Source organism: Salvelinus sp. IW2-2015, linkage group LG28 (genome assembly GCF_002910315.2).
Source record: "Salvelinus sp. IW2-2015 linkage group LG28, ASM291031v2, whole genome shotgun sequence".
Lineage (NCBI taxonomy): Eukaryota > Metazoa > Chordata > Actinopteri > Salmoniformes > Salmonidae > Salvelinus > Salvelinus sp. IW2-2015.
Window position 1 is genome coordinate 28316029 of NC_036868.1, and position 13797 is coordinate 28329825.

Below are 13797 nucleotides of genomic sequence, written 5' to 3' on the forward strand. Positions count from 1 at the left end.
CATTTGTAGGAGCATATGCATGGTTAGGCTCCGTAGCTAATAGATGCTGACCAGGGGTGAAATTAAGGCGGTCCGGTACTGCGTCCCGGCAAAATAAATAGCGGGGGTACGCCGTACCAGTAAAACATGAGCCTATCACAATAATTAAAACAAACATGTAAACTGTAGGCTATTTCACAATTATTTATCATTACCGAATGTCAGAGGCATGACAAATGTGCAAATGGACTTGAAAACGGGTGGTCTACAATTCAAAATGCCAAGGCAGAGATAAGTGGATGACATCGAGACGCGTTCGCAGCAGTGAACTCAAAAAATTCTGGCCTAATGACAATCACCAAATGCCATTCCACTTTTTGGTGTTTTGTGTTAAAGAGGTCTCTTTCCATTCACCATACAGACAGTTTAGAGGCTGGAAATACAGTATGTTGCGACTGGTTGAATGTGCGCGGGTACTCTAGTAAAGGAGCCCTTTGAAGTGATTGTTTCAGATAAATCAGATAAAAACATAACTGGTTGTGTTTATGCCCCAATAAAAGGTAATACATTTTAAAAGTTAAATGACAAATCTTTACGACTAGTCCCACAGAGATCCTATTGAATTAATAGGGGTTCTATATGGAATTCTATGATTAGGCCCATAAGTAACAGGAAGAAATGAAATCTACTTTCACCCCTGATGATGACTAGAATGACACAATCACTACAATTAGCATACAATACAATAGCATACGATAAACTAAGAATAGAGTCAGTAAACTGTCACTAGAATAATAATACTACTAGAACACGAAGATAGACGGACAGGGACTACTACCTATGTCAAATGTATGACATGATTAGAAATGGCTAATAATCAGAGCTTAAACCTACTGCTGCAGATAAGTGAAGTAAATGTAACTACGTTGACTGAAATTATACCGTAAAATATATACTAGTCTGACTCATGCTACAGTATGCACTAATGAGCTAACAGATACTCTGATTTGCTCAGAGCAGAAAAGCAGTAAAATTGTCGAGATACTAGTGCACTAATCCAGACCAGTTTCAAATTAAGAGAATGCATTTCTAGCTTAAACTGTGTAAGGGAATAGGGTTCCAAAGAATAATATTGCCAGAAATAATTTGTACAATATTTAAAGTGTGACTGCCGGCGCAAGTCACATGAACTAATGTGACTGGGATGACCCATAAAAAGTCAGCTATCACTGATAGTGCCTTGCGGTGGTCTCGTGAGCTGCGCGACACCATCTCCTGCTCATGATAAGAAAACATTGCTACTATCTCACTGTATATCGATGCATAGCCTGTATAGCTAGCTTAGCATAGGCTACTCCCACACTGTATATCGATGCATAGCCTGTATAGCTAGCCTAGCATAGGCTACTTCCTCCTTGTATGGATGAGGGATGATTCTCCATGATGGGTTGTGTGTCACCAAGCGCACAGACTCTGCCCGAAAGCTGGCATTGGGAGCAAACAAAGTAGGCTATACAATAGGCTACTCCCAAGACTAATTCTACTTAGCTAGCTAGTTTGTAGCCGGCTATTTACTGACAACCTTAGAGCAGCAACATGGTTGATCCTCTCAATCAGCAGTAACTCCTGTCTACGTTGTTTCTTCATTCACTGACACACATCCCAACACCTCCACCCACAAACACCAACAGACCACAACATTCACTACCACACTGACGTAACCCATAACACCTCCACCCACACACACCCACAAACACCTGTAGACCTCAACATTCATACTTACACCCACAAAAAGCTGCACATATCCAACTCTCAACCTCCTCGCATTGACACATTCAACTCCACCCACACACAGCCACGAACACGTAGAGCACCCAACCCTTCCCCTTTCCTCACAGCTGACAGCCACGCCACGAAGACACCCAACCCTTCTCTCCTACTCCCTCCACCAACACTAGCTCAACTCTCCATGACACCGAACACGTAGACACCCACCCTTCCTCTCCTCACACTGCAACACCCACAGCACGAAATAGAGCACCCAACCCTTCCCTCTCCTCACACGACCCCACACAGCCACGAACACTAGAGCACCCAACCTCCCTCCCTCCTCACAACGACAGCCACGAAACACGTAAGAGCACCCAACCCTTCCCTTTCCTCACACTGACAGAACCCACGAACACGTAAGAGCACCCAAAACCCTTCCCTCTCCTCACCTGACTACCCACACACAGACACACGAACACCTGAGAGCACCCCAACCCTTTCCCTCTCACTCCACCTGACAGCCACGAACACGTAGAGCACCCAACCCTTCCCTCTCCTCACACTGACCAGCACTACCGACACGTTTAGAGCACCCAACCCTTCCCTCTCCTCACGACTGACACCCACACACAGCCACGAAACACTAGAGCACCCACCAATCCCTTCCCTCTTCCTACACACTACAGCCACGAATCACGATAGAGCACCCAACCCTTCCTCTCCTCACACTGACACCACGACACACGAAAGAAGCACCCAACCCTTCCCTCTCCTCACACTGCACCCACACACAGTCACGAACCTGTAGAAGCACCCAACCCTTCCCTCTCCTCACACTGACCCACAGCCGACGAACACGTAGAACACCCAACCCTTTCCCTCTCCTCACACTGACACCCACACACAACCACGAACACGTAGAGCTACCAACCCTTCCCTCTCCTCACACTGACACCAACCCACAAGCCACGAAACACGTAGAAGCATCCACCCAAAACCCTTCCCTACTCCTCACACACACAGCCACGAACACGTAGAGCACCCAACCCAACCCTTCCCTCTCCTCACACACACAGCCACGAACACGTACAGCACCCAACCCTTCCCTCTCCTCACACTGACACCCACACACAGCCACGAACACGTAGAGCACCCAACCCTTCCCTCTCCTCACACTGACANCACCCACACACAGCCACGAACACGTAGAGCACCCAACCCTTCCCTCTCCTCACACTGACACCCACACACAGCCACGAACACGTAGAGCATCCAACCCTTCCCTCTCCTCACATTGACACCCACACACTGCCACGAGAACCTAAAAGGTTGACCGCAGACATGGATGCAAAAATGTATGAAATGCTCAGCCTGCATTAAGTCCAGATTCAGCAAGACAGGAACTCTCTCGGAAAAGTTCACTGCTGCTTAGCAGCGTAATACTGAGCAGTGATTGTTAATTGAAGTAAATCAATTTTTGAGTGAGCAGGGATTGCAATTGAAGTAAATTAGTTTTGGAATACATTTACATTTAAGTCATTTAGCAGACGCTCTTATCCAGAGCAACTTACAAGTTGGTGCATTCACCTTATAAGCAGTTATTATTATTTAAGTAAATCAAATAATTAAAAAAAAATGTTTCTCAATGTTATAGTCAATGGAATAGAGTTTTGGAATGTTTTGTGTTATTTATGTATGCAATCTAAAAAACTAATATTTTGTTTTTCCTTGTTAGTCCTTTTTGTTCTCTCTGCAAACTGAAGTTCCTTCTGGAAAAAGAATGTTATTCTATTCTATTACATTCTATGTCATGCATCTCAATCATTGAAAATGCTATTTCCTAAAAAATGGACACCAGAACAATTTTCTCCATTGTGCAACAATAAGTATTACATTTTTTAGAGCAGGCACATTATGTTGTCCCTCTTCTGGACAGCCTGGTTAAGTGGGGCCACTATTATCTGCAGGATCAGGGACTAGCTCAATGTTATGTGCCACAACATGGTCCTCATCCAAGTCCTCTGTGATGCCTTCATGGATGAGGACCATGTTGTGGAGGACACAGGCACTGGCGATGGCTTCTAGCTCTTCTCCAGCAGCAGCATTCCAGATGTTGGAGCCGCCTCCATTGGCACTTTAACAGCCCAAAGGACGTCTGTGGATCTGGTTGAATCTGTTGTGCTTGTCCCTGAATGGGACAATAAGATCCAGGCTTATGGGATAGGCAGGCTACCCCCATGAGGTGGTACTGCTCTGGCAAAGGGTAGGCATCGAGGTGAGCCTTAGGGTTGCTGGTTTTGTACACGCGTGCATCATACACAGAACCAGCATTGCCCGCGTAGACATGCATGAAACAAACTTTGCTGTCGCACACAGCTTGCAGCTGGAACCTGGGTTGACCTTTCCGGTTTATGTAGGCGACCCGGTGTTCGGAGTGCCCCCTGATGGGAATGTGGGATGGATTTCGTCACCTTAATGTTTTGTCCTTCACCACTGTAAGCCAGAGGCAATTAGCAACGATACAATTGTGTATTGGTCATTATAGGCTTACTGTTCACAATGTTGGCTACATTGTATTTTTACATTTGAATAATTTGCTCTAAAGGGGCCATAAATAATATACTTATAACGTACATAAATAACATTTGGTTGATTATAAAGGACTTATGTCTGGTTGGTTGACTGTACACCCCACCCACCTAGCTGTCTGGTTGGTCAACTAACTCGGCGACTGGGTGTGCGTTTGTGCTTCCTTATACGATAGATAGATGACTAGCTACATCATTAGGGATTTTAGTGACACTTTATTTAGGCTACTTTGACCAAAACACAGGCCGTCTAGACATCTAAATTCCCAAAACGTTTTTTGAGGTTCAACCGAAAATGACACCGAAAGGCGAAGTCGTTGTAGCGAGGGACACTTCCTCCACATAACCCTCGACTCTGCACCCACTAAAATCTGTAGCCACTCCATGACATCGGGACCAGGATCTAAAAAGTCAGAAAGCCACAGGTAAAACCAGCATTTTACGTGGTCATTACATCGTGTTATCAGCAAGAGTAGCTAAAACTAACAGAATGGAATGTTTGTGTGAAAGAAAAAAAAACGTTCAACAAACTTTGTTTGAAACAAACCCAGTTCGCCGCACGCGTTCGCAAATGTATTGCTTGTTGAACGTGCCTTGGGGCAGTCTCAGCCTTAAAATATAACACATGATTTAGAAGTAATAAATCCGATATTATTGAGACGTACAGTATAGGAGGACCGCTATATAGACTTTCCACATCATTGGCAGTGGTTCGACTACTAACGTGACGATGACTACTGTTTTTTAATACTACTTTGTTTCCTCCTCTATAGACTCCCCTGGAGGTGGCCCAGCAGGCGGTAGATGCAGACGTCCACTGTGTTGGGATCAGCACGCTGGCCGCAGGACACAAGACCCTGGTCCCAGAGCTTATCAAGGAGCTTCGCAACCTCAACCGCCCTGACATCCTGGTCATCTGTGGAGGGGTCATCCCACCTCAGGTAACCTGTGACCTCTATACCTAACCCAACCTCAACCGCCCTGACATCCTGGTCATCTGTGGAGGGGTCATCCCACCTCAGGTGACCTCTAACCCAACCTCAACCGCCCTGACATCCTAGTCATCTGTGGAGGGGTCATCCCACCTCATGTACACTAACCTTTGACTTGTAGGGAGATGAACCCTATGAATGTCCTGAGTCTCTGTCAGTCTTTCTCTTTCTGATACCAAATAATGATCTCCCTCTCCAAGGTTACTCACTCAAGCTCTCATAATTAAAACAATTTAAAAAAACTAGAAATATACATATACAACAATCCACCTCTTTCCCACCATCTTTCTCCTTTCTCTCTGCAGAATACTAAACAATAATAGTGCAAATGACACCAACACTTGCTGCCAGCAGTTTCTCTCATCAAATAGGAAAATAAAGAAGACCAGTTTAGTCCCTCTGCTTCACCAAACAGTAGAATAACCCGTAGCCTGCTAGGTTAAACACTACAGATATCACTCTGTTCTTAGAGTCCCAGGACGGTGTACAGCCATCTTGTGGAGAATAATAAAGAGACATTGTTCTAAAGACAGACGAGATCATCCCTGCAACCCCCCCCAGATAGGAGCACGTTTGTCCACGACCCACGGTCTCACAGTAGTGAACCATCGACAATATTAGAACACGAAGGCTAGTGTTACAAAACCGATTAACTAGCCCGCTAATATGTACTCTCGCTAAGTCTAGGGGTCCTAGGCCTAGTTACCTGGTCTGTAACCTGATTTAAAGTTGTGCATTTATGTGATAAATCTGTGTATGAGGACTGTGTTGTATGTACATGTGCCCAGGAGACGGCAAACTTAGCGGCATCCATGGCCAGCGCCGTCCTGCCTCCCATGGGTCGGCTAACCAGATTATTGTTTGTTGTTCAAAAGGGTGACCAAAACACACGTAGGGAGTGGTGCACACATGGAACCTATGAGATGGTTTAATTACTGCTAGGCCTGGAGAGCGAGAAAACATTGAGTTAGTTGAGGTAAACACAATCAGGCTGCCTGATTACTATTTCTGATTCCCGTCTTAATATACACACAAATGCGCGTGCTTGTGTCTTGGTAGTATAACACGTCAGTTGCCTTCTGCAGGGGACCAATGGATGCCGTTATAGTGTATTGTGGGATGGAGGTGCCGCTCGGAGTGGGTGTGAATTGGAAAAGTCAAAGCAGTGCAAATAGGAATTGACATCAAAATCCATAGCTCTGCCACTTGATGCCTGGATGCACACACACACACACACACACACACACACACACACACACACACACACACACACACACACACACACACACACACACACACACACACACACACACACACACACACACACACAGAGCCCTAGTAATAGCTACTGGTGTGTCCTGTGAGAGAGATGAAAACAATAGTTTATGTATTCAGAGAGAAGTCTCATTTATGAAACCATGTTCCTGTGTTCACACAAATAAACAGCAGCCGATTATAGAGCCAACAACAACAAACATAAAACAGCCAGGATCAGAGGCCCATGTTGAACACACAAGATTGTATCATAGCGAATACAATACCATGAGAACTGCCGCTAACATTCCTAGACACGACAGTGACGTGATCGCATTCGCCTTGCCCTCTGTTCTTCATGTACAGATAGTGGTAATCATAGTGAATATTTTATTCATAAAGCGCTTTTCTTCGGCTTCGACCCAATGCTACAGTATAATAGCTCTGCTATATAGATATCAAAATATGCAGGTTTCTCAGGGTGCATTCACACCAGTGGTGGTTGGTGCCATTAGAGATGGTGATTTGATAGGTGTACGCTTCTACATGATACTCAAATTTGCCTTATACCCATAATGGGGTTGCAACAAATTAGCCTAGAAATTAACATTTGTAATATAGGTGCACAGGTCTAGAGACAAATTGTGGTAATCAAAGTGAAAGACAGTGACACATTCAATAGAGCCCTGCACACTCTTGCCTGCATCTATCTCATCTGGGGTATAATCATTAGTCCAAACAGTTGCAAACTGCTTTGCAACTAAAACAAGAGTTTTTATTGGACAAATTCAGGTAGGTCCCTCCTCGTTTCATTCCGTTTTCTTCAGTTTAGTAACAGAATCGTTGGACTGAATACACCCCTGATCACCTGCACACACAGTTCACTTTCATAGCAGCCACATAAAGCATCATCACTTTACTCGTTGTATAATTCCTTCTATCATCTACGTGCTCTCCTCCTCTTACATTTTCCCTTTGCTTGTGGACTTCAGTGCACAACACAACAGGTGTCTGTTACCAGGCGCAAAAACCTCTCCAAGCCAAACCTTCATACCATAACCTCTAACCGCTACACAGCCTACATTGTTGTCACCATATTAACATTATGTAAAAAAACTAAAATGAACACGTTAGTAAACCCACAATCCAAACCTTGTGTACAATCATGCAGTACAGTGTACAGCAAGCAGTTTAGCAGGCAATACATTCATAAAACTGAAAGCTTACCTTGACTTGGAACAGATGAAGTGTTGGATAGCCTTAGCCAGCTAGCTAACATAAATACCATTCCTCTCTGTTTGAGTCAGGTTGTTGAGTAGGCTAAATATTAGCTGCATTGGCTAAGTAAGTGAAAGGTATAACAACATCCACTCTCCTGGGAAGGATTTCTACTAGATGTTGGAACATTGCTGCAGAGACTTCAGGCACAAGAGCATTAGTGAGGTCGGGCACTGATTTTGGGCGATTAGGCCTGGCTCACAGTTGGCGTTTCAATTCATCCCAAAGGTGTTCGATGGGTTTGAGGTCAGGGCTCTGTGCAGGCCAGTCAAGTTCTTCCACACCGATCTTGACAAACCATTTCTGTATGGACCTTGCTTTGTGCACGGGGGCATTGTCATGCTGAAACAGGAAACGGCCTTCCCCCAAACCGTTGCCACAAAGTTGGAAACACAGAATCGTCTAGAATGGCATTGTATGCTGTAGTGTTCCAGTGAAGATTTCCCTTCACTGGAACTAAGGGTCCTAGCCCGAACCATGAAAAACAGCCCCAGACAATTATTCCTCCTCCACCAAACTTTACATTTGGTACTATGCATTCGGGCAGGTAGTGTTCTCCTGGTATCCGCCAAACCCAGATTCGTCCGCCAGACTGGCAGATGGTGAAGCGTGATTCAATACTCCAGAGAACACGTTTCCACTGCTCCAGACTCCAATGGTGGCGAGCTTTACACCACTCCAGCTGACACTTGGCATTGCGCATGGTGATCTTAGGCTTGTGTGCAGCTGCTCGACCATGGAAACCCATTTAATGAAGCTCCCGACAAACAGTTTTTGTGCTGACGTTGCTTCCAGAGGCAGTTTGGAACTTGGTAGTGAGTGTTGCAACTGAGGACAGACGATTTTTACGGGTTTCAGCACTCGGCGGTCCCATTCTGTGAGCTTGTGTGGCCTATCGCTTTGCGGCTGAGCTGTTGTTGCTCCTAGACGTTTCCACTTCACAATAACAGCACTTACAGTTGACAGGGGTAGCTCTAGCAAGGCAGAAATTTGACGAATTGACTTGTTGGAAAGGTGCCATCATATGATGGTGCCATGTTGAAAGTCACTAAGCTCTTCAGTAAGGCCATTGTCATGACTTGCCCTTTTGGGTGAGGGTCATAGGTGCCAGCCCCCCCCCCCCCCCTCTCTATCCCCCACCAGTTTTATGAACAGTTGTAAATACCGTCAGGAACTCTCTCTCCCACATAATGAAAGGGAAGTGAAAAATCCCTTAGTTACAACAGAGAGAGATTTTGTACTACTGGGACATCAAAAGGTTGAATAATCAAACAATATTTCTGTTATCCAAACAGTTGGAATGGTCCGTGGGTACTTAAAAAACAATCCTGTCCAATTTGTTACTAATTTGTGATGTAACTAAGGACAGTAGAACAACATAACTGTATCTCTGAATGTGCATATTTCCCAGTCGTCAGGTTCACATCCAAATGTTGGGGAACTTATATGATTAAATATGAAACTATTTGTGAGAAGATGAAATGTGATGTTAGCCTTCTAAATGAGAGGATTGTTTTTCATATAAGACTTTTGCAAAGTCAGTGGCCACACCCATGTGGGCACAGACATTATGACAAAAGGAGGGAACGCCCTTTTTCCACCGAGTACTTAAATAGGACTTGTGATCAAATTTACATTAGACCAGAAAGCATGGAGCTGTGGCTACATGTTGAAATGGTTAAGAAATGTTAATCTCTAGAGACCAAGCATGCGGTGTGAACCGGACGTCACGAATTGTTAAGAAATCTACAAAACTAAAGACCAGAGAAGGTGAGGACGTGCATCCCCACGCTGAAATGGTTACCACTGAGGCCAGCGAGACCAACAGCGTGAGCTGAAAGGTACTGAATGGCTAGACACTGAAACTTTCTCGAGTGAAGAAGATGAAGACTACACAGGAACATTCAGTCTGCAGCTGTTTAAGTATTTTAGTCTAGTAACCTCGACCGAGAACCACCAGGTGGTACTCTGAAAGATCCATTCTAAAGAACATTTCCCTATCAAACGGCCATTGGTACGTCTGACATGTCCATTATAACAGAGCTACAACTACGAAAGACTTTGATCTCTGGTGGACAAACCAGAGACTTTCTTTCGAATTACTCCCCAGACGGATCGAGTGTTTTCAACGGAGAGACAGCAAAGACATACAGTTGAAGTCGGAAGTTTACAAACACTTAGGTTGGAGTCATTAAAACTTGTTTTTCAACCACTCCACAAATGTCTTGTGGATAGATTTGTCTATAGATTTGTCCACAAATGTCTATAGATTTGGCAAGTCGGTGAGGACATCTACTTTGTGCATGACACAAGTAATTTTTCAAACAATTGTTTACAGACAGATTATTTCACTTATAATTCACTGTATCACAATTCCAGTGGGTTGACTGTGCCTTTAAACAGCTTGGAAAATTCCAGAAAATTATGTCATGGCTTTAGAAGCTTCTGATAGGCTAATTGACATCATCATCATCATCATCATCAGTCAATTGGAGGTGTACCAGCTCTGTCAGGAGGAATGGGCCAAAATTCACCCAACTTATTGTGGGAAGCTTGTGGAAGGCTACCCGAAACGTTTGACCCAAGTTAAACAATGTAAAGGCAATGCTACCAAATACTAATTGAGTGTATGTAAACATTACCCACTGGTAATGTGATGATAGAAATTAAAGCTGAAATAAATCATTCTTTCTAAAATTATTTCACATGTTTTAAATAAAGTGGTGATCCTAAGTGACCTAGGACAGGGAATTTTTACCAGGATTAAATGTCAGGAATTGTGAAAAACAGAGTTTAAATGTATTTGGCTAAGGTGTATGTAAACTTCCGACTTCAACTGTACACATGTAAATATGTACATTGAATTATTTTGAATGAGCGGCCGATCATGTGCAAAGTATTTGCATTTCCATGAGCATAGATCTCAGCTGTATGTATGTAGTGGGTCCATTCTCTTTCCCGCTCTTTATCTGCCAAGGGACTTTTCGGGACTTTTCATTGCATTATGTAGTAATCAATGTGTAAAATATTCTGTTTGTGTGTTTATGTAATTCTGTGTGATTATTTAGTTAGTTAGTAAATATATTTTGTATATCGCTGATTCATCATTTATGCTAGGGTTTGTGCAGATATCCAAGGATTTTGCGACATTCAGAGTGAGACTGATAGAAGGTAAATAATAATTAATAACTTGACTGTGACTGATGTAAGAGATATTTATATCTTTAGAGTTTAGGCGGGAGATAGTAACTCGTTAAATAACTTTTTCCGTGGTGCCATTGTAACTTAATTAATTGTTACATGAGTAATTTAATCGCGTAATAATTTAACGTGGTATGTAATTATTTGGTAAAATAACAGTGAATCACAGTCAAAGACACAACACCATTCTCCTGCCAATGTTTGTCTATGGAGTTTGCATGGCTGTGTGCTCGATTTTATACACCAATCAGCAACGGGTGTGGCTAAAATAGCTGAATCCACTAATTTGAAGGGGTGTCCACATACTTTTATATATATAGTTTAGCTGTCCTCTGGCTAAGCAATGGTGCTACCCTGTTGGGGCTACTGTTGACCTTCATTTCAAAACAGTGTGTTTTAATCAGTGAATATATTTAGTATTTTTATGAAATTCACAGAGTAGAATGGTCTTTCCCCTTCTTCCTATGAAGAGCATCCGCTGACTCACACGTTGGTTATACACTGGTATTAAGGGAGATAATGGTTCTAGTAAAGGTTTTACTGTCTCTGCATGGTCTGTTAATAAAGAAAATGCACTTTATCCTCATTCCATTTTGGTCTGAGAATGTGTGTGTCTGTAACACTGTATGTTGCAGGACTATGAGTTCCTGTACCAGAGAGGTGTGTGCTGTATCTTTTACAGTATATAACTCCATGCTGTATGTTTCTCTGCAGGACTATGAGTTCCTGTACCAGAGTGGTGTGTGCTGTATATTCTACAGTATATAACTCCATGCTGTATGTTTCTCTGCAGGACTATGAGTTCCTGTACCAGAGTGGTGTGTGCTGTATCTTCGGCCCCGGGACGAGAATCCCTCAGGCTGCAGTAGAGGTGATAGACAACATTGAGAAGAGCCTGGACAAGATCCGCCAGGCCATGTAGATGTGAAGAAGTGGCAAACATAGGCGTGTGATATCTGCACAGGATGATAGAATAGCGCAATGAGATTGTGACATGAATACATTCATAATGACTGTGTGAATTTTGCCAAAACCACAACCAATAATATACAGTTTAGTCTACAGATCTGTTAGTCTGTCTTCATCCGCGTTTCTCAATCCATTTCTGGAGGACACCCCTATTCATCTAATCAAGGGCTTGGTGATTGGTTGTGTACAGTAAGTGCTGGGTTTGAACAAAATGTGTTCTTTCTGAGCACTCCCCTATGAATAGATTGTGCAACACTGATATGGGGCAGCAGGTAGCCTAGTGGTTAGAGCGTTGGACTTGTAACCGAAAGGTTGCAAGTTCGAATCCCCGAGCTGACAAGGTAGAAATCAGTCGTTCTGCCCCTGAACAAGGCAGTTAACCCACTGTTCCTAGGCCGTCATTGAAAATAAGGTTTTGTTCTTAACTGACTTGCCTAGTTAAATAAAGGTTTCAAAAATTACAATAATATAGACAGATGTTTGTGATAACTGAAAATATAATAGTGTGAAATCTGCACAGAATGTGCAGAACAAGGAGATTGTGGAAATATTCGTAATGACTTTTTGAAGTGATCCATACTGTATGTTATCTAAAGTCACTGAGTCAATAAAAATGATTTGTTTGCTATAACAGCTTAAGGTTTTCCATGGTTCAGATGAGATATTGAATCTGATCAATAAGGTCATTAACTTTAACAAAACTTATCTTGATTACTTATTGATTTGGGTTGTTACTGCTGGCTAACTTCAAAGTTACTTTGTGCATAGTATCTTGAAGATACAGTACCGTATTACCTTTATTTATCCAGGTAGGTTATAGAGAAGTTGAGAACACATTCTCTTTAACAATAACAACCTGGCAATGGGATAGTCATTTGGCATATTAGGTCATTTCTCTCACAATCATTTTTACTTTCTCTCTTCCTTGTTCTGTGTGAAAATGAGAAACATGTCAGACCCTTTAACCCCAGAACTCGCCCTCAGACAAATGGTAACGACTAAATTTAATACATTGACACCGGCACAAATTCTGACTTGGAAGTCCTAAGAGCAGCTTTGACCCCATACGTAAATCACTTACTATGTCACAATGGGTTAGAGATTTGCCTGATTCTCACTTCTCAAGTTAGGGATTCTAACTGATAATGGGAGGTCAGAGATTTGCTCAAGCAGGACAGATCAGACATGTTAGACAATACATAGCGGGCCGTTGCTGGCTATGTTACTGTATGTATTTGGTCAGATGTCCTTTTGCCTTATGTTCAAGCTTTTGTATTGTCTATATCTTTTTTTTTTAATATAATCTGCTGGAGCTTTGAACCGGTTTATTGGAATAAGAGTTGAGTGCTATTGAGACTGATTATATATCCGGTGATTGACATTGACTTGCTCATGTCTCGGCTCGCAACAACATAAAGCTCAACAGCTCTCTCTTTCTCTCTGTCCATCCCCACTTAGCCACACTCAAACCCCATCCAGAAACAACACCTAGCCTTTAAGGACTTCTGTAGCTTGATTTTTAACAGATTGGAATGAACCATTATGGCAAAACTTGCCTTTCAGAGTGTTTTGTCATACCTCTGGTATACGGTCTGATATACCACGGCTGTCAGCCAATCAGCATTCAGGGCTCAAACCAGCCAGTTTATAATAACCATTATTTTACCAGGTATGTTGACAGAAAACATAGTGCACTACTTTTTCTATAACACTAAGGACCCAGAGAAGAGAAGAATGTGCCTGCCTATTTGAAAGCATTAAAAGTT

General features: G+C 43.0%; 1 protein-coding gene across 1 annotated transcript in view; it reads left to right on the forward strand.

The window, feature by feature from the left end:
* Positions 1 to 12649, forward strand: part of mmut (methylmalonyl CoA mutase) — a 52316-nt gene extending 39667 nt beyond the window's left edge. Inside the window, exons 12-13 of the mRNA XM_023973973.3 lie at positions 5111 to 5278; positions 11856 to 12649. Of these exons, the coding sequence (XP_023829741.1) occupies positions 5111 to 5278; positions 11856 to 11984 (297 nt within the window). The 3' untranslated portion in view covers positions 11985 to 12649. The remainder of the gene's footprint in view (positions 1 to 5110; positions 5279 to 11855) is intronic.
* Positions 12650 to 13797: the final 1148 nt, after the last annotated feature.